The 25102-nt window shown below is 38.6% G+C and overlaps 1 protein-coding gene across 3 annotated transcripts; it reads left to right on the top strand.

Moving 5' to 3' along the window:
* The first annotated feature begins 842 nt into the window (after window positions 1-842).
* Window positions 843-14986, top strand: scara3 (scavenger receptor class A, member 3). 3 transcript variants are annotated; one of them, XM_052095728.1, is made up of 8 exons: window positions 848-962; window positions 1087-1185; window positions 7585-7620; window positions 7924-7968; window positions 9382-9501; window positions 10919-10999; window positions 11344-12387; window positions 12474-14986. In XM_052095728.1, the coding sequence occupies exons 2-8, from the start codon at window positions 1179-1181 to the stop codon at window positions 12905-12907; spliced, it is 1767 nt and encodes a 588-aa protein (XP_051951688.1). In that variant the 5' UTR covers window positions 848-962; window positions 1087-1178; the 3' UTR covers window positions 12908-14986. The 3 variants fall into 3 exon arrangements, with proteins under 3 accessions (XP_051951687.1, XP_051951688.1, XP_051951689.1); XM_052095727.1 differs by having other exon boundaries at window positions 843-1185; XM_052095729.1 differs by lacking the exons at window positions 848-962; window positions 1087-1185 and adding an exon at window positions 1937-2470.
* The last annotated feature ends 10116 nt before the right edge of the window (window positions 14987-25102 follow it).

The following is a 25102-nucleotide window of genomic DNA, read 5'->3' as shown; positions in this document are numbered from 1 at the left end:
TCATGCTCTATATATTTAATCCTTTCAAGTCATAATATAGCTTTGTGTAAGAAACACAAAATTCTAGCTACTGCATATTAAAACTTGCCACATAATGATTGGTTACAAAACACATCAGAACCAATGGAGTTTAGCATTAGATGTAGTCTGCACCTGCCATGTGTGAATATGCCATGGACTACTCTACTGTTACCATAATTTATTACTATGGCAAAACATGTCCTTTCTGTGTTCCACAAAAGAAAGAAAGTGATACAAGTTTGGTACAGTACAACATGAGGTTGGGTAAATTGTTATAGAAAAATGTTTTTGTGTGAACTTCCCCATTATTGTGCCTTTTAGATTTTTGGATCCAAAACATCCCTTATATGGAAAATTATATTCCATTCCAATTTATACATGTGCTTGACTGGAATGACTTGACATTTCAAACCAAATGCTGTGATTGTTAAATAAAACCAATAATATCACTTTAAGCATGCATGCATTGTTTTAATTGAGACAATGTGCAAAAAGTGTGAAGCTGCTCAAATAGCTATATATCTCTCGTCTCAACAACAAACAAAACTGACAAGTGGAATGTTGGGGAACAGGCTGTCCCTTTTGTTTTCACATGGCAAGCCTAAAGCAATGAGGACCTGTAAATCTCCAGCGACACGGGCCACAGAAGATGCCTGTTGCTCCAATACCAGACATTTGTTAACAATTAGGCCAGTGCTCAAGACTGACTCATGAAACACATGCACACTCCCACCTCCTCCTTTCTCCTCCTCTCCCGCCCCCCCCTCCCCCACCACCACGTGTTACTGTCCAAGGTATCACTTTCCTCTGCTTCTAAAGCAAAGAGGCAGCATGTTGTAGAGGGGTCCTCCACATAAACCAGCTGTTGCAGGCTGTGCACTCATTGTTTACCAAGAATCCTCAGCACTGGATTTGTCTGTTTTCAGATCTGCAGATTTGGTGTACGAGATTTGGACTAGTTCATTTATGTAAACAAACCAGAATGCTTCTTTGTATTCGTGCTAATTGTACTGCTGGATGCTGATTGGTCTTTGAGATTTATCCCAAGATTGTACTTTCAAACAGGTGCAAGATATTCTGTGAAAAGCAATTTTTGTTCTACAAGTGTCCACCTGATCCTTACTAACTTTTCTTAGGGGCAGCTTTACATAGTCAACATGAAAGGTAAGCTAAATTTATTTTCTTTGATTCCTACCCCACATGGGAAGCACAGCTATTCTGGAGACTTGAAAATACAGCCATAAATATAAGACCACAATTCTGAATGTCTTGAGAAAGCATTTTCTCTTTAAAAAGCACGTAAGGCTGTTAAGATGTTGGATGCAAGACTGTTTTGTCACTTTGCAAAATACTTTATACATTGACCACTCTCAACTTGACACCCATTTGATAGGCTTGTCTGTTTTCATAAAAGCCAAATGAGTTCTTTTGAAGGCTAGTGGAACATGTGGATCGATAACTTTAGGTGAGGATCTCGGTATTATAAGAAACGTGTCCAAAATGAAGGTCAATTTATCTCTTTTATAATGCATAATCTAGAGAGTCCTAAAAGACCAGGCTTCCTAATGCATTCCTCATGTGGTCAGAGATGTCTAGGGTGGGCAACAGGTGTGGAGCCAGTGCTAACCACACACATATTCAATTCCTTCAGCTTTTTTCCCAGGATCTGACCAATACATTCACTTGTAGAGCCAAACAGGCTTTTCTTATTTTCCACATAGGCATGCTTTTATACTAAAAGTATTTTTTTGGAAAATTATTTTTCAAGTGTATCAGATCTAATAAAATGTACTTGCTATTCACTTTTGTTTAGAAATGTGTAATTGAACACAGAAGATAACATTGTTTAATGGTCAAAGCAAATTACCATATTGTTTTATTATTATCCCTAATGGGATTGTCTTTGAAAATATTGGCTTAAAAATACATCATAAAACATATCAGAATGTTGACTTTCATGCAGTTAAGGCAACCCATGTGTGACTGTAAACATCCATTCAGATATCTGAGGATAGTTGTAGATTGTAAAGATAGTACAACATTTTTGATCTAAAAAAATTAGACGTAGCTCAACGAACAGAACCTAGGTGTCTCAAGACCTGTTTATAAAAGTTTACATTTATGCATTTGGCAGACACTTTTATCCAAAGCGACTTACAGTGCATTCATGGTATACATTGTATCAATTTGTGTGTTCCCTGGGAATTGAACCCATGATCTTGGCATTGCTAGGGCAATGCCCTGCCAGTTGACCTGCTGGAACTCTGAACTCTTTTAACTTGACACTGCATTTAAAAAATGTGTCACTCAAAAACAGCGAGGTGCAGCAGTCAAAGTTGTCTGTGAAATGCATGTTTACATCCATCCATCCATGTTCTAAAGTTGCTTATCTTATATAGGGTCGTGGCTAATGCTGGAGCCTCCCCCAGCTGTCTTGGGCCGAAGCCAGGTATACGAGATGCTTGAGCATTTTGCCACTTAAGTACAGGTCACAATGACTTCAATATGGAATACCTAGCCATGGCTCCAGGGCAGGGGCCTCGCTGCTAAAATACAGCATAATAGTATGGGATGTCTTAATTTCGGCCAAATTACGGGATACCCCATCTAATATGTAAGAGTTGGCAACCCTACAGTATGGACACAAAAACATGTTTGGTGTGAATGGACCATAAGAATGCTTTCGATTGGACTCCAGAGTTGCAGTCTACATTAATATATTCTGTGCATTGCTTCAAGTGAAACCACAAATACTTTTCTCTTTAAAATGCACGTAAGGCTGTTGTACAGCAACCAGAACAGTGGAGACACTTGTCTTTATAAGTTGTGGTAGGCTGTCTGTGGTTTGGAAAGACCCTGCCCTTTGTTTCTGCTTCCCATCTCAAGTTTCAGGCATTTGTCTTAGAAGTTTTATGACCACTGCATTCATCTGGTCACATATAATACCAGTATTACTGTATGATTCGTGTCTGTTGGTGCATATTAGCTCCGTTTGAAGGCATGGGAACACTGGTCAACCTTTTGAACCCACAGTTTAGAGATTATGAATCTGCACACTACGCTATTGTTTTCCTTACATCAAAGCCCAAGTTCAATGCAATTATTTTAAACTTACCCCCTGAGAACACATCACAGTGTATTTGCATTGCAAGATATAAAGGGATTAGGATAATCCCCTTGACATTTTAGTCATATTTAAAGTCTAGTTAGAAGGTATTGAGAGATCAACAACAAATTTTTGACACATTGTGAGGATTGTGGGTTTTGGGATCTGACTAAAAGTTCAAAACAATAACATTTATGTGTTAAACTTGCTGTATTCGTGGAAAAGAGGAATGTGTAACAAGAACTGAAGCAGTTGTTGTTGATAACCACTGAAGTTTAAGATTAAGTATATCTTGGTGGACTTGTTGTGTTAGTGACCAATAACAGTCAAGTCCATCTATAGACTGGCCACTGACAAGATATTATATTCTCAGATTATTATTTGCATGCTAGTATAATGTGTCATATGGATGTAGTTATGTTCACAGTGTTTTGACCTTCAATGAAATTTTAGCCTCTAATATTTGGGCAGGGTATGGATATGTTTTCATAGGTGGTTGCTAACATACTGTAAAACATCTGCCCAAGGAGACTTACTTGAGCTGCTTCCTTCATTATGTATACCTTAAATAACAGGTTTTAAGACTGTATCAGTTACACACCACCAAAGTGCATACGTGTTTGAATATGGTGTCTTGGAATTCGATTAGATATCATATTTTTAACCACATACTGCATCAGGTAGCAATAAGTAATATCTTGCAGTGCTAATAATAATTAAAAGTGATCTCTTCAACATTCTTTGGTCAACAAATGTTGTTGTTAACAGCAGACATGACCAAACAGCATGATCAGACAGAAAGTTGGCATGTTGCTTCCGAGTGATCATGTACCCTGAAATCAACTCCATTCAAGCGGCATTCCCCATCAGATATTCTTTTTTCAAGTGTGAACACCTTTTCTTAAAGCACCTCTGAGACACAAGTTCTGGTCCCATGGTAACCAGGAAGTAATTGTTTTCGCACAAACAATGGTTAGCTTGTTTCAGAGGTTGCATTTCTGCTCTAAAATTAAATGTTTACTCAACTGATGGTTAGGTTTAGGGTTGGGGTTTGTTTTTGGGTTGGGGTAGAGTTAATAAAATATGCATTCCTGTAAGGTAGGGTTAGAGTTGGGGGTTAAGAATAGAATTAAGGTTAGGTATTTATTACATCATATAAAACAAAGCAAAAAACATAGCTAGAAATACATCTCTCTTTTAGTGCCACTCTGTGGACATTTCACCCGGAAACTGGGGCTTTTTATGCACTTTGTGCATTCAACAACACTTACAGCTTCGGCCAGTGGGGGTAGTGCTTCAAATTCCAGTGAGCACAGACAAGGTTTCAGCAGCAAAATCTTCAACCTACTGTTTCCGTCACAGTGAGATCAGTCTGATTCAGATTATGACCTTACAGCCATTGAGTACCATTTAGTGTAATTAACTGGTGCATAACAAGACACTTGTCTCTAAACCTGTTTAAATCTGAATTTTAAAAAGCATGCAGATTTTGACTGCCCTCCCTCTATAAACACTGGCATATTGATCTTATGTTCTCAACTTCAAACAAAGTCTAGAAACTTTCCATTTCCTTTAGTTCCTTGAATTACCTGTCAAACAAATTAAATATTCTGCCCCTTTCATTAACTTTGATACTTCTCAAGTATAAACCTGTTGGCCCAGCAATAGTGTTTTTTCCAAGTAAGCCTTCCATGCAAGGGGAATGCAGACATCCAGACCAGACTAGAGGGTCTCCTCCTTTTCCTCTGTACTGTTGGCACACTTACACTACCACAAATCAGAACCAAGGTTGAGCCTGTTCAGAGCCACCTGTATAGCTAAGACTGGTGGAGAAATGTACTCTGAGGTCTGAGACCTGCTACAGCTGCACACATTTTAGCAAGCTCCCACCCCGCTCTACCTCACCAAGTTTTTTCCCCTTTTAGCACTCTGGCTCCAGTAGACCTGACTTCAGCTGCTTGAGAAGTGGGTATAAACAGTCTCACCTCAGAACATGAGCTAACCAGGTCTGGCATGCAAATCACTGCACCAAGATGTGACCAATTTTAAAAAAATACAGCCCTAAGGGCTACATTGAAAACAAGAGGAAAATTAAGCATGTTCAAATGTCTGCACTCCCCGAGAGAGGCCATGAAGTTGAGGGATGTTATTTTAACATAGCACCTTTAAAGCTCTTGCTGAAGAATTTTCTTTCAGGTTTGCAGCACTGGCGTTGATAACTGGCATACATCCAGTAACAACTTGGTACTCAGTACCCTCAGTGCCAACTCAGTACACTCTGACCAGCTGCAGGGTGTAGAGCCATTGAGTCATCTCATCTTGATGTTGTTTGCTCCCCAACGTTTTGCTTTCTTTTCTCAGAAATGGCTGAAAGTTCTTTCATTGCCTTGTGGAGTTGTTGCCCAGTCATCCCAATTTTGCTGAGCAGATCTGGCTTGTGTCCAATGAAGCTGTGATAGTATGCTCAATGCACAACATGATCACAATCAAACTCGACTAGTTGCTACCAAATGTTCAGGTATCCTGACTTTGACCCCATTCTGCCGAGTTAATGAGAAGTGCCATCTTTCATCTGACATCTTTGTCTCAATTTAAATGTTTTTACAATTTCCTATGGCTCTACCAATAGCATGTTGTGCAAGCAGCCTCAGAGGCATGAATTCTGGTCCCATGGAAACCAGTAAGTAATCGTGTTCACAGTCAATAATGAGCACAATTTGGAGGTTGCATTTTCCCTCTAAGATTGCATTTTTACTACATTGACGGTTAAGTTTAAGGGTTGGGGCATATGGTTAATAAAATATGCATTCCTGTTGACTGTACATCATTTACAACTAATTCTGTGGAAATTTCACCAGTAAAAGGGAGCTCACACATACCCATACATTGAAGACTTCCCGCTTCGGTCACTGGGGGCATTGGTTTGAGTTTTGGTAATCAAATGTAACGGTAGCCAGCTACTAGGTAGCTGTCCAGTGTGTAAACCTCATTCCTCTAGCATTAAGAGGCGCACTGTCCACTGACACTAGAAGCTGCAACCTTTAGCCTCCTCTCTAGTGCACCTGCCTCCCATGGCGGCTGATGCCGGTTTGAATCCCGCCTGGAGCAGGTCGAGCAGGACCGGTTACACAAAGACAGATTGAAACTGAAGAACTTTTGACCTACTGTCAGCGAATTCACATTAAGACCAGTCCGCAGTGGAACATGGATTGTCTAGAATCTCAGGTTGAAACAAGAGCTGACTGCCATGGTAAACCTGGTCACTGCCTGTTCTGGCCATGGATGGGACTTCCTACTCTGCTGCCCTCTCTCCCTTCTGCCATTATTCCTTGCTGATAAATCTTCCTAGATGTTCTGATGGCATATAGTGCCTGCGTTCCTCACTTAAAAACTTAATTTAACTTCTTGGTCATACCTCCTGTATCACGCTTTGGCTATTGCTGTCTTAGCACCTGTCAAGATGCGCTGAAGATTTCGAAGGCCTCATGTAGAGGTCAAAATACCTGTGAGCCAAATCAGCTCTTTGGGTTTCAGTTGCCATAGTAAGAATGCTTAGCCTGCCTAGGCCTGTGTTAAGACTGCTTTTCCTTGTAACCCAACTTCCCTGCTGCAACTGTACAGCTGTCCTAATGTTTTACTTAATGTTTTTCCTCCATGCTATTCATAGCTGTCTCCTTTAACACACAATCTTTTTTTTCTGGCACCTGACCAGAGCAGCTGTGGTTTTTCCCACCCAATGCCTGCAGGTCCTGAATGGATCTAGCCAACTATCTCTTGATATTGCTGCCAACCAATGGCTTGGTCCACTGCATTCTGTTGTTCAGAATGCAGTTCAGTTATTATTTGTTTAAATGTAATTTCCTAAGATTGTAAAAACAGCCAGGTGTGGTCTTCACGATTGCTTTCGGAAAGGATTACTAATGCATTATTTCATCACAAAAAATACTTAAAAATAAATAAACCAAGTTGAACTGAAAATCTAGCTTGAGCATTTACATGAATTTACTTGCTGCCATTGAATGCCATTGAAGACAATCTCAACATGGGGTGCTAAACTCAAACAGGACCTGGTAGGGCCCCCCTTTGGCAAATATAAGTGCATATCTGACTAATAAAATATCCCCATGAAATGTTATGCTGAGGTAATAAATCATCCAAAAGAGCTAATCAAGTGTTGTTAAAAAACACTTCCCTCACCAATTCCATGTAATTGTGCTAAAATGAGGTTCTTTCCAGCGATTACCTCACCTAGTATGAATCGGTCCAAGTTGACTGGTTTGTTTCTTGAAGGGAGTGCTGGTGAGCAGGTCCTACTGTATGATATTTCAGCTTGTAGTTCATGATGAATTCTGGTGATAAATTGTGCGTGTCATTTCCCAAGATAAGTTTATGTTTCAATTGATTGAACTTAATTTGTGAACACATACATCAACCTTTCTTTGTTTCTTCTCTTGCAGATAGCTATTGTGGCTACGAGAACCAGCTTTTTAATGGTATGAGAAGACTTTCTCTTATTTCCTTTATTTTGTAAAGGTGCTCTTTCAACAGGGTTACAACACCAAATATGCACACTAATCCCTGCAATTGAAGTCTGAGACCTGACATGTTGAAAATATGATGGTACAAAGATTTTATTCTGTGCAGGAAGGAGATGATGCGTCTCAAGGGGGAACTGTGTTTGATTAGACAATAGAATGTACAATGATTTCATTGGATTATGATTACATTTAACTATGATGTTATAAATATTACATGAGCCATGACTTATTCATGTTTTGTACAATCTTTCTTTGTAGAAGAGGACTTAGCTGGAGAAGAGGAGGAAATTCCTCCCTTGAGAGGTTGGAAAAAAAATCTTAAAAGTTTCTTAAAGTTTATTGCTCTTCCTATTTACAAGGCATCACAGAGTGCAAATTATGGAGTTCTGAAAAGAGAGAAGTTACATACACAGTAAGCAGAAAGTCTAGATAAATATATAAAGAACTATTTTCAAATTGCTTTTGTTATCATGACATCACCATTTTTGGAACTTGTGCATGGGATGCAAATTTGACTCACATTATAGCATCTCTAGATTTGTTTTGCATTTAACCTAATGAAAAGAAAACACATTTTAAACCTACCTATGCTGGTTTGTTGGTCTTAGCTGGCTTAAGATGGTCTAGCTGGTCTCCCATGCTGGTCAAGCTAGTGCTCAGCTGGTTTAGCTGCTTGGTCGTCTAGCCTCCCAGTCTGACCAACTAAAAAGTGCCACAAAACCCTCTGAAGCCAGCCAGTTTACCAGCTAAGAACAGCATCAAAGTTTAGGCTGTTTTTTTCAGCAGTGGAATAGTCTGACTTTAATACTTTTAAAAAGTGTTTGTTGGGGTGTTTATATTGTATGTACATGAGGCAACATGCATATATACACCATTGCTTTGTTATTTATGAGCAGTTATTGTACATCTCTTTTAAATGTCCAGTTGTGCTTGATGTGGGATTATGCTCTGAGAAGCTCCATTTACTAAGTTTATGAGCACAGTTCAATTTTTAGTCAGGTCTAATTAGAAATGAGGCAGAGTGTTGTTGCTGCACAACTTATCAGATGTCATGCAATGATGTTGATGTTGATGGTGGTAACCAAAGTAATATTTTAGCCAAAAATGAAACTTCTGTCATCATTTATGCACCCTCCTGTCGTTTCAGAATTTGACTCAGTCCTAGCTCTCCTTGTCGCATTCATGATAAAAGTAGTAATATCCGATTCGAAAACAAATCATTTTTATAGTTGGATCTTTTCAATGAATTAGTTGATGCAGTTCACTCTGGGATTAATGATTCATTCATGAATTAGAGTGATCCTGTTCTGGGGTTCAACTCATTGATTAAACGATCCGGTCGCAGCAGTTCACAACCCACAGGAGGGAAAGAATATTCAGTGAATATCAACTTCCACATTTCTTTAGAAAATTTGCCATACCATATTTACACACAAATTGTATGAAACGCTTTTATAATACTTTTTATGATGTTTTTGTCTTTTGTAAGTTGACAGACCCAGTCTTCATTCACTTCAATTTTATAGAAAAGAGTGACCATGATATTCATTAAAAAAAAAAGACATAATTATCATTTTTGTGTTCCCCTTTCCTTTATTGTCAATTTTGGTTTTAGATATTTTTTACGTAACTCATGGTTCATTTTAGTTCAAATTCAGATTTCTGAAGGAATTCCAGGTTCTTCTACAATAGTTTAGTGTCTTTTTGTTTCCACAGGAAGGACAAGAGGAGGATGTATGAAATGTCAGCAGACACATTCTCTCCAGCTTGCTGTCAAAATGCTGTATGGCTTTTTTGCTTTGCTCATTATTGCTGTGGCCGTCTTGGCATCCCTTGGTGAGTTTACACAGCACTAAAACACAAAATCACTAATAAGCCTTATTTACAACATGATTAGGGTTTTAAATTCCTTTTTAAGAAGTGATGCCAAAGAATGTCTTTTCTTCAAAAAGGAGAGCAATCAAAGTTGAAAGGTAGATATAAGCATAAATATCAGCCCTCTAATCAGCAATAGATAACATTAACCTAAAGGTTTTCACATGGGAAGACAAGCTGTTAAGGGAGAGACAGATATGGGCCAGAGAAAGGAATGTAGGACACCCTGATATCCAGCATTTAGACATATGGATACAACATGTAGTGTGGTTTTGATTCAGCATAATGCTCATAAAGTCAACAAATTCCAGATTTAATAGTTAGATGTGGGCCAAAACCTTTGCGTGGAGCCACACTCCCAAATCTAAAATCATGTGCTTTACCAAAGCCAAATCTGAATCTAAATCATTTCCCCACTTATAAAAATGGAATGCACCAGAAAGTACAAGAGATGGACAGGTATTAATATCCACTGGAGAAAACTGTAAACTATGAGTCATTTTAGCTTTTTCATGTGGAGTAAAATCCTCTTTTCTCATATTAATTAATGCAACAACAAACCAGTGTATGAAATTTACTTGGGCTCCAACAATAATTTCATGACAATTGTCATCCTGACAGGGTGGAATACTACAACAATTTGAAATTGTGCCAAAGCAAATTGGAAAGAACGGATCGAAAAAACTATGGTTTGATGAAAAATATATGCCGACTGGAAGTTGGTTTAATTTAAATAAACAAAATGGGCTTAATGTGTGTGGAATTTCAGTTTAATTCATTTCAGTTTAATATTACTGTAATTCCTAAAACATTTTGTTATATAGCAAGCATTATGTGTAATATGCCTACTATTATGTGTAGGAACTTTATTTAGGTAGTAATCAGAAGTTATTCTGAAATCAAATTGTCAAACAAACTTGTACTTGATGAGACAAAGGCAAGTCACAGAATACTCAAGGACACAAGCAACATGTTTTAGTTATATGTGACAGAAAATATCAGAAAATGTCCTTTCAGCAACTTTGGCAGGTGAGGTGCACACATACAGCTGGAATATAAAGTACAGCCACAAGCAATGGTCCATTCCACACTTTACCAGTCCCCATAGACCAAGATTGGTCTATGAAGGAAGTTTCAAAAAATTATAAAAAAAATAAAAAACATTTTCTCTGAGAAAACAGTAGAACAATTCAGCTGGGTTGACCAATATATTTTTGTAATAAGTGTTGTGTTGCAACTATTATGTAATCCACACAAATGTTTTTTTATTATTTCCAATTACAAAATGGTATGAAACTTTTTAACTTTTTATTTGCTTGTTTGTTTCAGATCACCTAAATCTAATTTATATTAATATGAATACATTTTACTTTTACAGTTTTTAGAAGAGTTGATAACTTATCTGAAGAGGAATCATTTTACCACAAAAAGATTTCGAAAGTCCAGAACAGTATAAAAGGTAAGAAAAGGTTCCTCTAAGCATTGTAAACTGCACAAAAAGACAGACAAACTACAATGAAAAACATGTTCTCTAATGGTCGCTTCTGTTTAAAATAGATCTACTTGATTTATCTAATTTGTTTATCACATCTCATGGTTCACTTCCTGTGGTTGGTGAACTCCCCAGAGAGCAAGGCTTCATGAGGAATCATTTATTACCTAAACAATGATCTAAGAAGCAGCTGTACACACATAGACTGCTCAATCTCTTTAAACACAACTGTATTTTCCTGCAATATACTGAATATTTTGTTTCAGTGACATGTGTTTCAATTAGTTAACAATTTGGTAATTCTTTTACAGATTTTAGTAAGGCAAACAACTATTCTAACTGCTTAGATGTTACACAATTCCAAGATGAGATTGTCAGACTCCAGAAGGAGTTTGAAGAGCTCCAAAAGATGGTTCTGAGTCAAGAGCAGCAGTTGGACCAGACCACTCAATCTCAACAGAGTCTAACACAATCCAGCAACAGGATGACGAGAGACCTCCAGGCCTTTGGATTCACCATCAAGCACATAAACCAGTCTCTGGGCCAGTACTTGTATCAGGTGAATGGCTGGCAGGTCGTCATTAATGAAACTGATCAAGGAATGAAAACCCTTGTTGAAGATCAGTATGATTTGAAGGCCACAATGCAACAAGTCAACATTACTGTTGCACTTAGTGCGTTGTGGATAGGTGCTCTTCAGAGGAAAGCCGAAGAGGAGACCTTAGTGCTTCAAAAAATAAAAGCAGACTGGCAGAACTACAGCCGAGTTTTAAGTGCACTAAAGTCCAATGCCAGTATAACCACACAGACTGTAAGGGCTATACAAAGTGCCGTCTCTGCCACTCACCAGCGAATCAGCATGAGCTCAGAGATGGTACATGACCTTACTTTACAAGTCATGAACCTTCAGATGCAACTCGACAATGTTTCTTCTTACATTGACGAACATGAGGAGAACATGCATGACCACCAGTACCATTCCAAGTACTATGAGAACCGTACTGGGGAACGATTTGTGACCTTGGATGCAAGAATGAACTCCATTGAAATGGAGATCGACACAATCTCATCTAGCATTAATGCAACTGTCAGCCATGTTCAGAGCATGTACAAATACATTAACATCGAGAGTTCCTCTTGCCAGTCCAGACTGGATATTCACACAGAAGATTTGCAGAACCTCAACAACACAGTCTTACTACTACTTCACCTGGCTGACACTCTAAGAAAGCAGCACATGATACTGAGCGTACGCCTTGATTCTGATGTGAGGAACCTTTCCATTGTAATGGAGGAGATGAAGCTGGTAGACACAAGTCATGCACAGCTGATCCAGAACTTTACTATTTTGAAAGGTTGTACCCAACTTGTAGTGTCCATAAAATTGGTCCACTTGCACTTTCTTGTAGTGGCTCATGTCTTGTTTCTTCATTCTTTATAGGTCTTCCTGGTCCCCCAGGTCCAAAAGGAAATAAAGGGGAACAAGGTGGGAAAGGACCAATAGGTCTTACGGGAACAAAAGGAGACAGGGGGCTTGCAGGAAATCGTGGGTCTCAAGGACCAAAGGGTCTTATGGGCTTTAAGGGTGATCCTGGAGTACAAGGAGCTTCTGGAATGAAAGGGATGTCAGGACTTAAAGGAGAAAAGGGTCCCTTAGGGCAACCAGGGCCTCGTGGTGAAAAGGGACAGAAGGGTGATATGGGTGTTCCTGGGAGAGATGGAGTTCCCGGCCCCCAAGGACCAGCAGGAATCCGGGGACAAGCTGGCCTCCCAGGGGTACATGGCCCCCCTGGACCGGTTGGAATACAGGGCCCTATGGGACCTCCAGGACAACCTGGAATACCTGGGCCACGAGGGGAGCCTGCACAGAAGTGATGAGCAGACAGACGTTATCTTATTGTTCTTAAAACTTTGCAAATTCCTATACCAAATGGTGATACATTGACTGCCTTTCTGGACAGACTGTTAATGTCACTTGCAGGGCTGCCGCTAATATTCATGGGGCGCAGGACAAATTATTTTTTCTGGGCCCCCTCATATCAGGGCCCGAGGCAATATTCCTGGTTGTCTCCCTGATAACGGTCCTGGTCTCTTGTAGTGGATAGTGGAGATCCACTTGGAGCTCTTTCAAAGCAAGATGATGGTGGGGACTCTTGGTATCTTAGAGGTCTACATATGCATTCCCAAAACAAGGAGTTTGCTCTAAAAACACTTACACACTTTGCATAGATGTAAAGCACAAACCAGTATGAGCCTCTTCACAGCAATCTTGCTTAATAAATGGTTACAGAGACAGGCTGCTCTGAAATCATTAATTGTACAAGGTACCATCTATTTGCCTCAGAAAGAAAATAAATTTGACAGTATATTTTTCATTGTGTAACAATGATGGACTATATTAGGCATATCACTAGGGGTGGGTAAAAATATAGATTTTCCAATGCATCACAGTCTTCATTTAAACGATTTTGATTTTGATATTGATTACTAAATTCCAAGATCGATCTTTTACTCTATGCGCAACCCTCCATTACATTGAGAGGTAATCACTCCCATTTGCAACCAAATTTCGGGCCATACGACTAAAATGTATATATTTGGCAACTGGCTAGTAAATATTAAGATTTCACACACCAGTTAATTAATTGGGAGGTATAGTCATGGAGTATTCAGCAGCAAGATCCATTCACTGTGTGTTGAGAGAAATAATTAATGTGTGTCCAAAGACATGATATACATGACCTACTTTTCACTGAGTAACCTCTCTTTTAATACCCTTTCTGTACTTTACAGTGTGTTGTTGACCGTACCGGTTTTTAGCATGTGTTCAACAAATCAATGTAAATGCCGCTAAATAGTAAAAATTATGCAATTAAAACAATACAAATTTTACAAAATATAATAGGTACAATATACAATTATATTTATTTATTAAATACATTGATTTGTTCATTTTTTTTTTTATCTAAAATGTGACCAAAATGATGAAAAACTAATAAAATATAATTAGTCAAATTTACATTTTCATATTGTACCTAATTAGAAGGTCCCCTGTATAATTCACAGAATTAGCTGGGAGAGAATTTATTTCATATGTAAGCAAAAGGGACATTATAACTGAAATCGGAATCGAATCGAGAGCTTATGAATAGGAAACGAGTCGGGAAATCTGCATCTATACCCAGCCCTACATATCACGGTCTAATTGATTGATTAAAATGTTAAATATACAGTGCACTTTCGTATGATAAGGCATCCATACCAAGATACCACTAACAGACAAAAGTTTTTGTGATCCTAGAGCACTTTTAAAGCATTAATGAGTGAAAACAGAAAAACATTATAACAATTCAGATTGTGTTTAATTGCTTTAATGAAGTGTAATAGTAGTGCAGTGACCTCAGCTTTGTAATTGTTTCATAATCATAGAACATTCAGAGCAGGTACTCTGGTGAAACATGATTTGTATAAAGTTGTTTGTACTAAATATTTCCAGGAGTATTTAGATTGTACTAAATACTTCCAGTTTGGTCAAGCTTGTCTAGTTAACCGGTATTAGAGGGATTTTCTGCAATAGCCAGATGGTCAGGCTAAGACTAGCTGGCCGAACAGCCATACCAGCTGAACACCAGCTTGGTCAAGTTGGAAGACTAGCAAAGACTAGCAAACCATCTTAGTCTAGTTTAAGATGGGTTTTTGTCAGCAGGGAAGGCAATGTGTAGTCAGATGTACAGACAAATGTATTAATTCATGAAAAATGGACAGTGCAACATTTTAATACACCTATTGGTTTGTCTGATTTCTCAATGTGTAAATATAGATTTTTAGCATTTGTAATTTTAGCATTGGTTAATTGCCTCCATTTTGAGGCTCTTTCCATTTGAAGGCTCTGATTAAGTGATATACAATCTCTTTGCACAACAATAAAGAGTTATTATAAGAATTTGAACAGAAGGGGAACAATATGTTTAACATTTTGTTTGGCAATTCACGTTTTCTTAGCACATATTTACGATTTGAATTACTGCTTTTGTTCTTAGTAAAGTTGTGACCCAAACAAGAAAAATACATTTCCCTGATTAGCTATCTAACAAACCCGAGAACCATTTATGGACTTTTCTTTCATCAAAGTGCAGAACATGGTTGTGAGAAGTCTGTGAAATCTGACCACTAGTGAGTTCTTTAAACAATTTCCACCTGGGACAATAAATCACCATCATGCTACAGTGCACACAGGTCAACATGGGATGGATCATTATATGGCTCATTTCATCAGAAAAAGTGCTAACAAAAGAAAGTACAAATTTGAAATATGATCAACACGATTAAAAGTCCATCTATAAATAAAAAAGTGAGATGAATGTGACTGCTAATGGATAGCTTTCTCCAGGTACTGTAGACCTCAGCCAATGCTAGCATGCCTAGTCTGATAAACATTAGCATGTTTATTAGCATGCCACTAAATTAGCTTTATGTTTCTTCTCTCAACATGCTGAAGACAATTAGTTATTTCTATATTTGAGCTTATATAACTATGGCTGCCGTCAGGCCCGGTTCTACAGGGGTGCTTTAAACCCTCGAACGGACATCAAGGCATCCTCAATTGTAAAACGTTTGTGTTTTATTGTGTCTTCACTTTAATTACTAGCACCCCCACTAAATTCAGAAGCACCCTCAGAGATTTTGATCTGGAACCGGGACTGCTTCTAGTTAACCAGATTCAGTACAAAAACATTGAATGTTGTGTAATCAAACCATTAGGATTAATATTGACATTTAAATGTGGTGTGAGTTTGCTCAGCCTGTGATGTAATACCTCAGTCCTATTTCTATTTCTTTCCCATAATCTTTTTTTGTTCATTAATCCCATTTTTTACTTCTCAGGTTCATTACTGTGCAATATGACTTCATCTCCTCCTTTCTGTTATGATATGAACACTTTTCATCCAGAAAACACGAGTCCCAAACAATTTCCAAAGGAAATTGATTCCTTGAGGAAATTACATAATAGTAACCATGTGGGAAACGCCTAAATCATTACACCAGTTTAAAATTTCTAGCTTTCTAATGAGATCCAGTGGAACTTCATTTTGGTTGCCTGGGTGTAGTTATGTGACTAGTGTTGGCAAGTGTTACGGGGAGAGAGAAGCATGGAAAATGAATTTTTGCTATTTCAATTTGCAGTTTATATTTCACCAAACTTCTGTCTGAATCTTCTAAATATATGCATGCATTTCCACTCTCTCTCTTGTTCGCATACATGTAAATATAAGTGAATGGAAGGCCCTTATTTACTACTGGAAAGCCCTACTGTATTGCTGGCAGGGTTGGGAGGTATAGTCATGGAGTATTCAGCAGCAAGATCCATTCACTGTGTGTTGAGAGTAATAATTAATGTGTGTCCAAAGACAAGATACACTTGACCCACTTGTCACTGAGTAACCTCTCTTTTAATACCCTTTCTGTACTTTACAGTGTGTTGTTGATCATAAACAATAAAAAAAGAATGATTTAATTCTAATCAGGCCTAGCACGGATGAGATAAAGCCATTCAAGTCTCTCTTATTATTCGCTTATTTAAGGTGCTGACAGTACCGGTTTTTAGCATGTGTTCAACAAATCACTGTAAATGCCGATAAATAGTAAAAATTATGCAATTAAAACAATACAAATTTTACAAAATATAATAGGTACAATATACAATTATATTTATTTCTTAAATACAATGATTTGTTCATTTTCAAATCAATGTATGGAAGGCCCTGATTTACTAAGATCTAAAATAAAGGGTACTAATTCACTTGTTCTGTAATCCATCAGATTGCATGCACGCCTACTGGGTGTATTGCTGGCAGGGTTGGGAGGGTTACTTTTGAAATGTATTCCACTACAGATTACAGAATACATGCTTTAAAATGTAATTTGTAATGTATTCTGTTAGATTACTCAAGGTCAGTAACGTATTCTAAATACTTTGGATTACTTCTTCAGCACTGGTAGATTTTTTCACTTGTTTTGACTATAAAAACTCCAGTACAGTAAGACAAAATACACATGTTAAAAATACATTCTCTGAAAAAAACTAAATATCTTATGCAGTGTAGTTTCTAAAACAAAATAATAACATTTATACTTTTGATACAGGAAAACTGTAAAAAAATATTATCAAGAATATGATTTTTCCCTAATATCAAAAGTCTTACTAGAAAAAAATAAATTATTATCCAACATGAATTTTCTTGAGAAACAAAATATGATCGTGCCTGGAAAAATGTGCATGTAAAATGGCTAGAAATAGCATTTTAGCTTAGCGTAAAGCTGACAATTTACACAAGTTTCATTGTCTGCTCGTATGAATGTAACACATCATAAGAAAGTGTTTCACTGCTGTTCAAATGTAATTTGGATCGCATCATTTATATGTATAAATGTTTTCCATCTGAAAGGACTAAATATTAAATTAAACAAATGACAAATGCAAAGTAATCTCTTCAGTAATCAAAATGTTTTTTGAATGTAACTGTATTCTAATTACAAATTATTTAAATTGAAACTGTAGTGGAATATAGTTACTTTTATTTTGTATTTTAAATACATAATCCCGTTACATGTATTCCGTTACTCTCCAACACTGATGGCTGGTGATTCACTTAGACTAACTGTACCAAATGTAACTTACCACTGACTTAAAGCTCTTTCTAAAAACAGTTTGTTTGTTTTTGCTACAATGTAGGATAGGGCATTTATTATAAAAATCGTTTATTACTGGCTAATGAAATTACTTTCAGAAATGATAAATCAATTTGTGTTTGCAATTTAAGACATTTGCATTGAGTAAACTACGTTAGTAGATTTTTTGGAGGTTTTTTTGCTCATGCTATCGTGTTTGCACGTGTTTTTATACACGCAAACCTTTAGTAAATCAGGGCTAGTGGAAAACAGTTTGAAGATTGTTATGCCCATTTATGAGCTCATGCCTGGTTGCTCTCTCTTGTCCTGTGTCTCTGCACTCAGAAAAGTCTCTATGTCTCTGCAGCTGAAAGAACAAGCCTAAGCTGAACAAATCACACTCTGCACTCAAATCAACCGCCTTCCTCTAGAATTATGCATGATGCTTCAGGGAAGTTTCTTCTTGCCAAAGAAAACATGATGAACTCAATGTGATAGCATTGAGTTAGTGGGCAATGGAGGAGTCAGGAGCAATTGAAACAGGTTCAAGGTTAGCGTTTATTGTTCTCAGGTTCACACTCTTTATATATTGAACTCTACTGACTTTCAGGCGCGTTGCACACTCTTTAGATATTGCACTCTGCCACTCTCTCTACCACTCAGACGCTCTGGCGTGCCTTTTCCAGTCTCCCTCCGCCATCACTATAATGAGAGACAGGTGTTAGAGTAATTACAACCCAGGTAAGGAGCCTTACCACTTTAAATGGACCTGCCTGAAGATTACCATCTGCCTGTATAGAAAATAGCTGCTTGAGAGCATTAACAAGATGACCGTTGAGTGACCTATCTTGCCTTAAAGGAAAAGTGTCAATTTTTTGACAATTGCTAAAATATTTTCTCCTATCCCAGCTTGATAGTTAGAGATAATAATAAGTAAGCAATTTGTTGGCTGATTTTTCTGAAAACCGTAAAAACTGTGGCACTATCAAAACATTATTTGTCCATCCTTACCAGCCCATGCAGCACATTTGCATGAAGTGATTTTGGGGCAGGTCTGTATACATTGAAGACATTTAAAACTTCAGCTTTAAATGGACATTGGTTAAACTTCTGTGCCATCAGAATATACTTTTAAAAAGACAAACCAACTGAAATGTAGGCCGGTGTATCCTTAAAACTCTTTTAAAGCTTACATTAACTGTTTGAAAATCTCAGTTGGAGCCTCTCTATAGTGTTGAGCCTTGCACCCCATTGTGTAACAGTGGCTCTACAGCAAACGCATACTGAATTGACACTAGGACAAAACTGACAGTGTTGGTGGGACATGGGCCATGAGAAAAATCAATCATTATTCTGTCAAAAAGAGGGCTGCTCCCCCACGATAGATGAAAACAATGTATAGCAGATACTTATTTCTAATGTTTTCAGTTTGAAATTATAAAAAGGAAAACTAGAGGTTGTCATGTTTTCCCTTGACTGAATAACATATGACTTGCCAGAGTAAACTGCGGCAGATGTTACACCAGGCGCTGAGGCCAATTTATTTTTCTTCCATGCGGAATTCATTTCATGCAAGCATTTTCTCCATTTTTTGTACCCAAGTAAAAAAAAATCTTAAAGCAGCCTGGAATGCTGGTCTCAGAGACTAGCATTTGCTTAGTCTCCCAGCATAGTTTGCTGATTTTAAAGGGGTTCTGGGCTCTTGTCAGTTTGGCCAGTCTGGGAGACAAGAAACTCATCTTAGGCAAATTAAACCTCCTGAGACTCAAGCATGACTGCTGTGTGAATTTTCCATATCCGTTTGATTTGTAACTAGTAGCACCTAATAAGCATGCAAAAAAATAAATAATCTAGAGCAAATTTTTCCTAAACATTGATGGCAGCATAAAGTATGTAGACAGTGGGACTATTACATTTTAAATAATACCAAGCTGTAGAAAGTCTGTTATTATGTTTCCAGGAGTGTTTTTGAGACGTTACAGACATTACATCAGAAATTAACATAATTAATATGATTAACTTGATTAAAACATAATTCTACATTATAAATTCTGAATCTATGTACTGATTACCATTGTCCCATGACCCCACGACCACCCTGCCCCATGTTCTGCTGGTAAAGATGGGCCCCCAAGACAAACTAGAGGCCTTCCTGAAGCTCTTTCAGTGGACAGCTGGGGCATGCGGATGGCCGAGCACCCAGTGGGCGGTTCCGGTTAAAACCACTGTTGTCTGGGGAAGTCCAACACGCGGTGCAGCAGTTACCAACAGAGAACCTCCTGGTGTATGCCAACTTGAGGAAAGCCATCCTGCAATGGGTCGGCCGGACACCAAAGCAGCAGCGCCAACGCTTCCTCTTGCTGTTCATTGGCAAGTACGGCCGCCTGTTTGCCTACCAGCTCTGGGACACCTGCCGGAGGTGGTTGCTGGCTGAGCAATGCGACTGCAGAGCAGTGATCGACCTGGTGATACAGGAGCAGTTTATTGCTGGACATCCAAGAGGGATGGCGGAGTGGGTCCATTGCCACCACCCAGCATCACTACAAATGGCTATCCAGTTGGCAGAGGACCACATGGTGGCGTATTCGGGAGCCTGCGAGCCCCAAGATCCTTCTCTCTCTCTCTCTCTCTCACTCTCTCTCTTGTCTCCCCTCCTTCCCCTTCTTTCTGTCCTGCTCCTCCTCACCAGAAAAGGAGAATACCCCATCCCAATCTGGCTCCTCGGCTCCGGGGACTGCACTACCCACCGGTTTCCCCTTCCCCTCTCCGTTCTCACTCACAGGTTGGTGGAGCTCCTGTGTTACTCTAAAATACTTGCAATGTGGCAAGGGCCCTTTGAGGTCACACGCTGTATCGGGGAAGTCGATTATGAGGTTAAACAAATGGATGGAGCAGAGCATGGCAAATTTACCACTTCAACTTCTTAAAACCATGGAAGGAGGTGGTCCCTGTGGCTCAACTTTCAAAGCAAATTGCAGGCACGGTTGCAAAGAAAATTCTCGGATGTGTTCATGCCCCTTCCCGGTCATACGAACCTCATAAAACACCACATCGAAACAACCCCAGGGGTAGTGGTACACAGTCATCCCCACCGATTACCTGAGCACAAGGTGGTTCAGGGAGAATTAAAGGCCATGCTAGATATGGGGGTAATAGAAGAATCCCACAGCTGGTTCCGAAGAGTGACGGAATGGTCCGGTTCTGTGTGGATTATAGAAAGGTCAATACAGTGCCTAAATTTGATGCATATCCAATGCCTCATATTGACAAACTGCTCAATCGGTTTGGTGCGGCTCACTTTTATTCGACACTGGATTTAATGAAGGGCTATTGGCAGATCCCCTTAACATCAATGTCCAATGAGAAAACAGCCTTCTCCACACCTGATTCGGCTGACACTGATTTGTGACCCTTCTGTTTGATTTGTTTGGGGCCCTGGCTACATTTCAGCACCTTATGCACCTCAGACCGCACACTGCATATGCCACTGCCTATCTGGATGACAACATTATATACAGTAATGATGGGCAGCGGCACATGCAGCATCTGAGGGCAGGTCATGGAAACCCCAAGAAGAGCACATCTAAACAGGTGTAGGTACGGTATCTGGGGTTACACTTTGGTCATGGGCTGATGTGTCCCCTAATTGATAAGACCACAGTGGTTGCGGTCTACCTGAGACCCAAGACCAAAAAGGAGGAGACAGTTCCTGGGGTTCACTGGCAAGTATAGAAGGTTTGTGCCTAATTATTCGGATGTCACCAGCCCGCTGACCAATCTCACAAAAAGGGGGCCCCAGACCCAGTCCAGTGGTTGGACCCGTGCCAACAGGCTTTTATGCAGGTGAAAGCTGCGCTTTGTGGTGGGCCATTGTTACATGCTCCTGATTTTTCTCTCCCTTTTGTTGTACAGACCAATAGACCGGGATGGGCTTTCACCCTCTGTTCAGATCACGCCCGCTCCAGTGGCTCATCACATGAAGGATACCAATGTGCAGATCACCTGTTGGTATCGCGTCTAAGACGAAGCGCATTTGGAGGCTCATGCTATTCTCCATGGCATCCATGCCCAACTCACCACGATTACCACCGAGAGCAAGAACACATTATAGCGACCACAAGAAGATTAACACAATGTGACTCTAGCCATCCTAGCAACCGGGCCAATTGGTTTCTTAGGAAGCCTGACTGGAGTCACTCAGCATGCTTTCGAACTTGCTGGATTCGAACTTTTAAGTTCGAGGTGGCCCACAGGCTGGGGCCACAGATGGCTCTTGTAGACTTCCTCTCCAGAAATGGGTGGGGGGAGTACTGGGCAGGCCGATGTCGGGTGGTGGGGGTATGTGGTGGTGGGGCGTGGGCGTGGTTGAGCTCCAGTTTTTGAATGGAGAGCGAGATCAGGAGATGAGAACGGTGAGGATCATCACCTGGCAATGATTGTCTCTAACGGCTGTTTGCCATTGCAGTGAGAGTTGGAGACAGATTTAAGAGTGAGTCAGCAGATGCCAGTGAGGGAGAGAGAGCTACCACATACATCCAGAGACTGTGTTGAGCTGTGTGTGCTGAAAAGCGTGATTATTGAAGTGCTGAAAAGTGAATTTTGTGCATAACACTGATTTTTAGCTAGTTCTCAGGGAACTATAATTTGCACATAAATTTTAACAGTCCATAAACCAGGACAGCAATGTAACAGTTAATTGGTCTGTTAAGAAAAGTGACACTTGAACAAAACCAGAACCTCTGGACAGACCTCTTTTGCATCTTGGTAAAAATAAATTTAGGATTATTTACTGCAAAGGTTGTTTATATGCATGATATTTCATTGATTATGCTTAATAAGCCGACAATGTTCAAGTTCATTTAAATGCCTTAAACAGTTTTAGTTTATTGGGGTATAGTCATAAACAGCACACAAAGAACGCATGACTGTTTACATTTTAACAAGAAGACCAGACAATCTGATAATTTCAAATCTCAAGTAAATACGTACTTTCGTTGTCCTTTTCTTTTATTTTAAAACCAGATTTTTGGTATTATCAGTGTATCTAAAGGACTACTTTTTTGTTTGTTTCTATTCAATTAAATAATACAAATAATTTAATCCATGTTGCAGAAATAGTTTAAAATCAATCTAATAAAACATGGGCTCAACACATTCATTTGGACTTCATTATGCAGACACAGTCAAAGATTCCTTATTAAAGCCAGATGGAGGAAATTCTTCTCTCAAAACAAGCACCATCAGTTCAGAGTTTTTGGCAGAGGCAACAGTGTGATAATTTACTGTAAAAAACAGAAATAGTTTTTGTATGTCAGCTGCAGTAAACAAGGGTGTGTTAATTTGGTTTAAAATGGAGATTTTTTTCTCCCCAATTTGGAATGCCCAATTCCCAATGCATTCTAGGTCCTCTTGGTTGCGTAGTGACTCGCCTCAATCCGGGTGGCAGAGGACGAATCTCTGCGTCTGAGACGAAGCGCATGTGGAGGCTCATGCTATTCTCCATGGCACCCATGCCCAACTGACCACGATTCCCACAGATAGCAAGAACACATTATAGCGACCACAAGAAGATTAACACAACGTGACTCTACCCACCCTAGCAACCGGGCCAATTGGTTTCTTAGGAAGCCTGACTGGAGTCACTCAGCATGCCCTGGATTCAAACTTACAACTCCAGGTGTGGTAGTCACCGTTTTTACTAGCTGAGCTACCCAAGCCCCCTAAAATGGAGAATTATGGTTTACATCAAACTTTAAAAAAATCAGCTGGCGATGCCTATTGAAAAAAGTATACACAAAAAGCTTGACGTCAAACGTCACACTGTATTTTATGTTATTCCATTCTCTAAAGAGTTTTGTGATGTATACATACATGATATATAATTGTGATGTGTGCCCATGGTTGAGGAGGAATGGAATACTGTACATGTAATGGGATTACGTATTTAAAATATTAAATAAATACTAGTAACTGTATTCCACAACAGTTAGAATTTACATCCTTTGTAATCAGAATACAGTTACTTTCAAAAAGCATATTGATTAATGAAAAGATTACTTTGCCTTTTATTGTTATTTGTTTAATTTAATATTTAGTCTACTCCGTTGGAAAAAGTGTATACATATGTATGCGATTCAAGGAGCTTTTGAACGGCGGTTAAACTCATATGATTTGTTTCATTCATACTAGTACTTTCACAATGTTGTGAGTGATAAGGTGGATATGACATCAACGAGGATCTTTCCCTTGCAAACTTAATAGAGTATAGCTACATTCTTTTTTTTACAACTAAACAAAAAAAAAAAAAACAGTTAGAAACGACAGATTAAACATAAATCCATTAAATAAAAGATTGCATGCCTTGTCAAATGTATGCGGTTTCTAAAAGAAATGCTAATCAATGTAGCCTTTAACAACGTATAGAAAGCTTCAGATAATATATATACAGTATATGAGCAGAATTCACATAGGATCAGAAAAGGATGCTGTTATGGACAATCTATGGGGTTTTGAAGTTTGGAGCAAACTTGTGTAAATTGTAATGTGAACATTTAGTTTTATGCTAAGCCTAAATGCAATTTATTGCCTTAACATGCATTTGTTACCAGGCCAATTATATTTTATAATTACATTCTATTCATGTTAGAGCATACATTTTTTTCTCTAGTAAGACATTTGATATTAGGGCAACGATGTAAGGCAAACATTGTAATCTTAATGAGAATTTAAATATAATTTTCCTGTAAATAATATCTTAAATATATATAAATTTTTTTCAGAGAATGTATTTTTACAGTGACGTTTATTTTCTTACTTTATTTACTTGTATATAGCCACAACAAATGAAAAAATCTGCCAGTGCTGAAGAAGTAATCCAAAGTAATCATCTAATGGAATACTTTACAAATTACATTTTACAGCATGTATTCTGTAATCTGTTGCGGACTACTTTAAAAAAATAACATTCCCAACCCCGTGTATACTCCCTAAAGTAGATATAAAAATAGAAGACACACAATCACTGTATATGTGGCTACTCTCATTACTTGGGATGAGCTTTGTTGTGAAATGTTTTCATCCTCATAGGAGGTCTTAGAGGGTCTATAATTTTCTGACCAGGTTTGGGGTCACATGATGCCCTGTTTTGCAAGTACAGTTTGCAGGGACAGGTTTTACTCGGAAACATAATCTCTTGCCAGACATTGTTCCCTATAGCACTCACCTCTGAACCCCTCTTTGTTTTCAAATGTCTTGATTTTGTCCTTTCTTTCAATATCTAGTATGAATTTTATCACAACAATTTCTTTCAGTCTATAGTCCAAGCAAAATGTACCCTACTGAATGAAAAATGTTAATAAAATTTGCTCAGAACAGAGAGAAAATGAATGCAAGGCAAATAAG

Source organism: Xyrauchen texanus, chromosome 28 (assembly GCF_025860055.1).
Source record: "Xyrauchen texanus isolate HMW12.3.18 chromosome 28, RBS_HiC_50CHRs, whole genome shotgun sequence".
Taxonomy (NCBI): domain Eukaryota; kingdom Metazoa; phylum Chordata; class Actinopteri; order Cypriniformes; family Catostomidae; genus Xyrauchen; species Xyrauchen texanus.
Note: the sequence above shows the minus strand (reverse complement) of the source record. Positions and strands in the feature narration are given on the sequence as shown.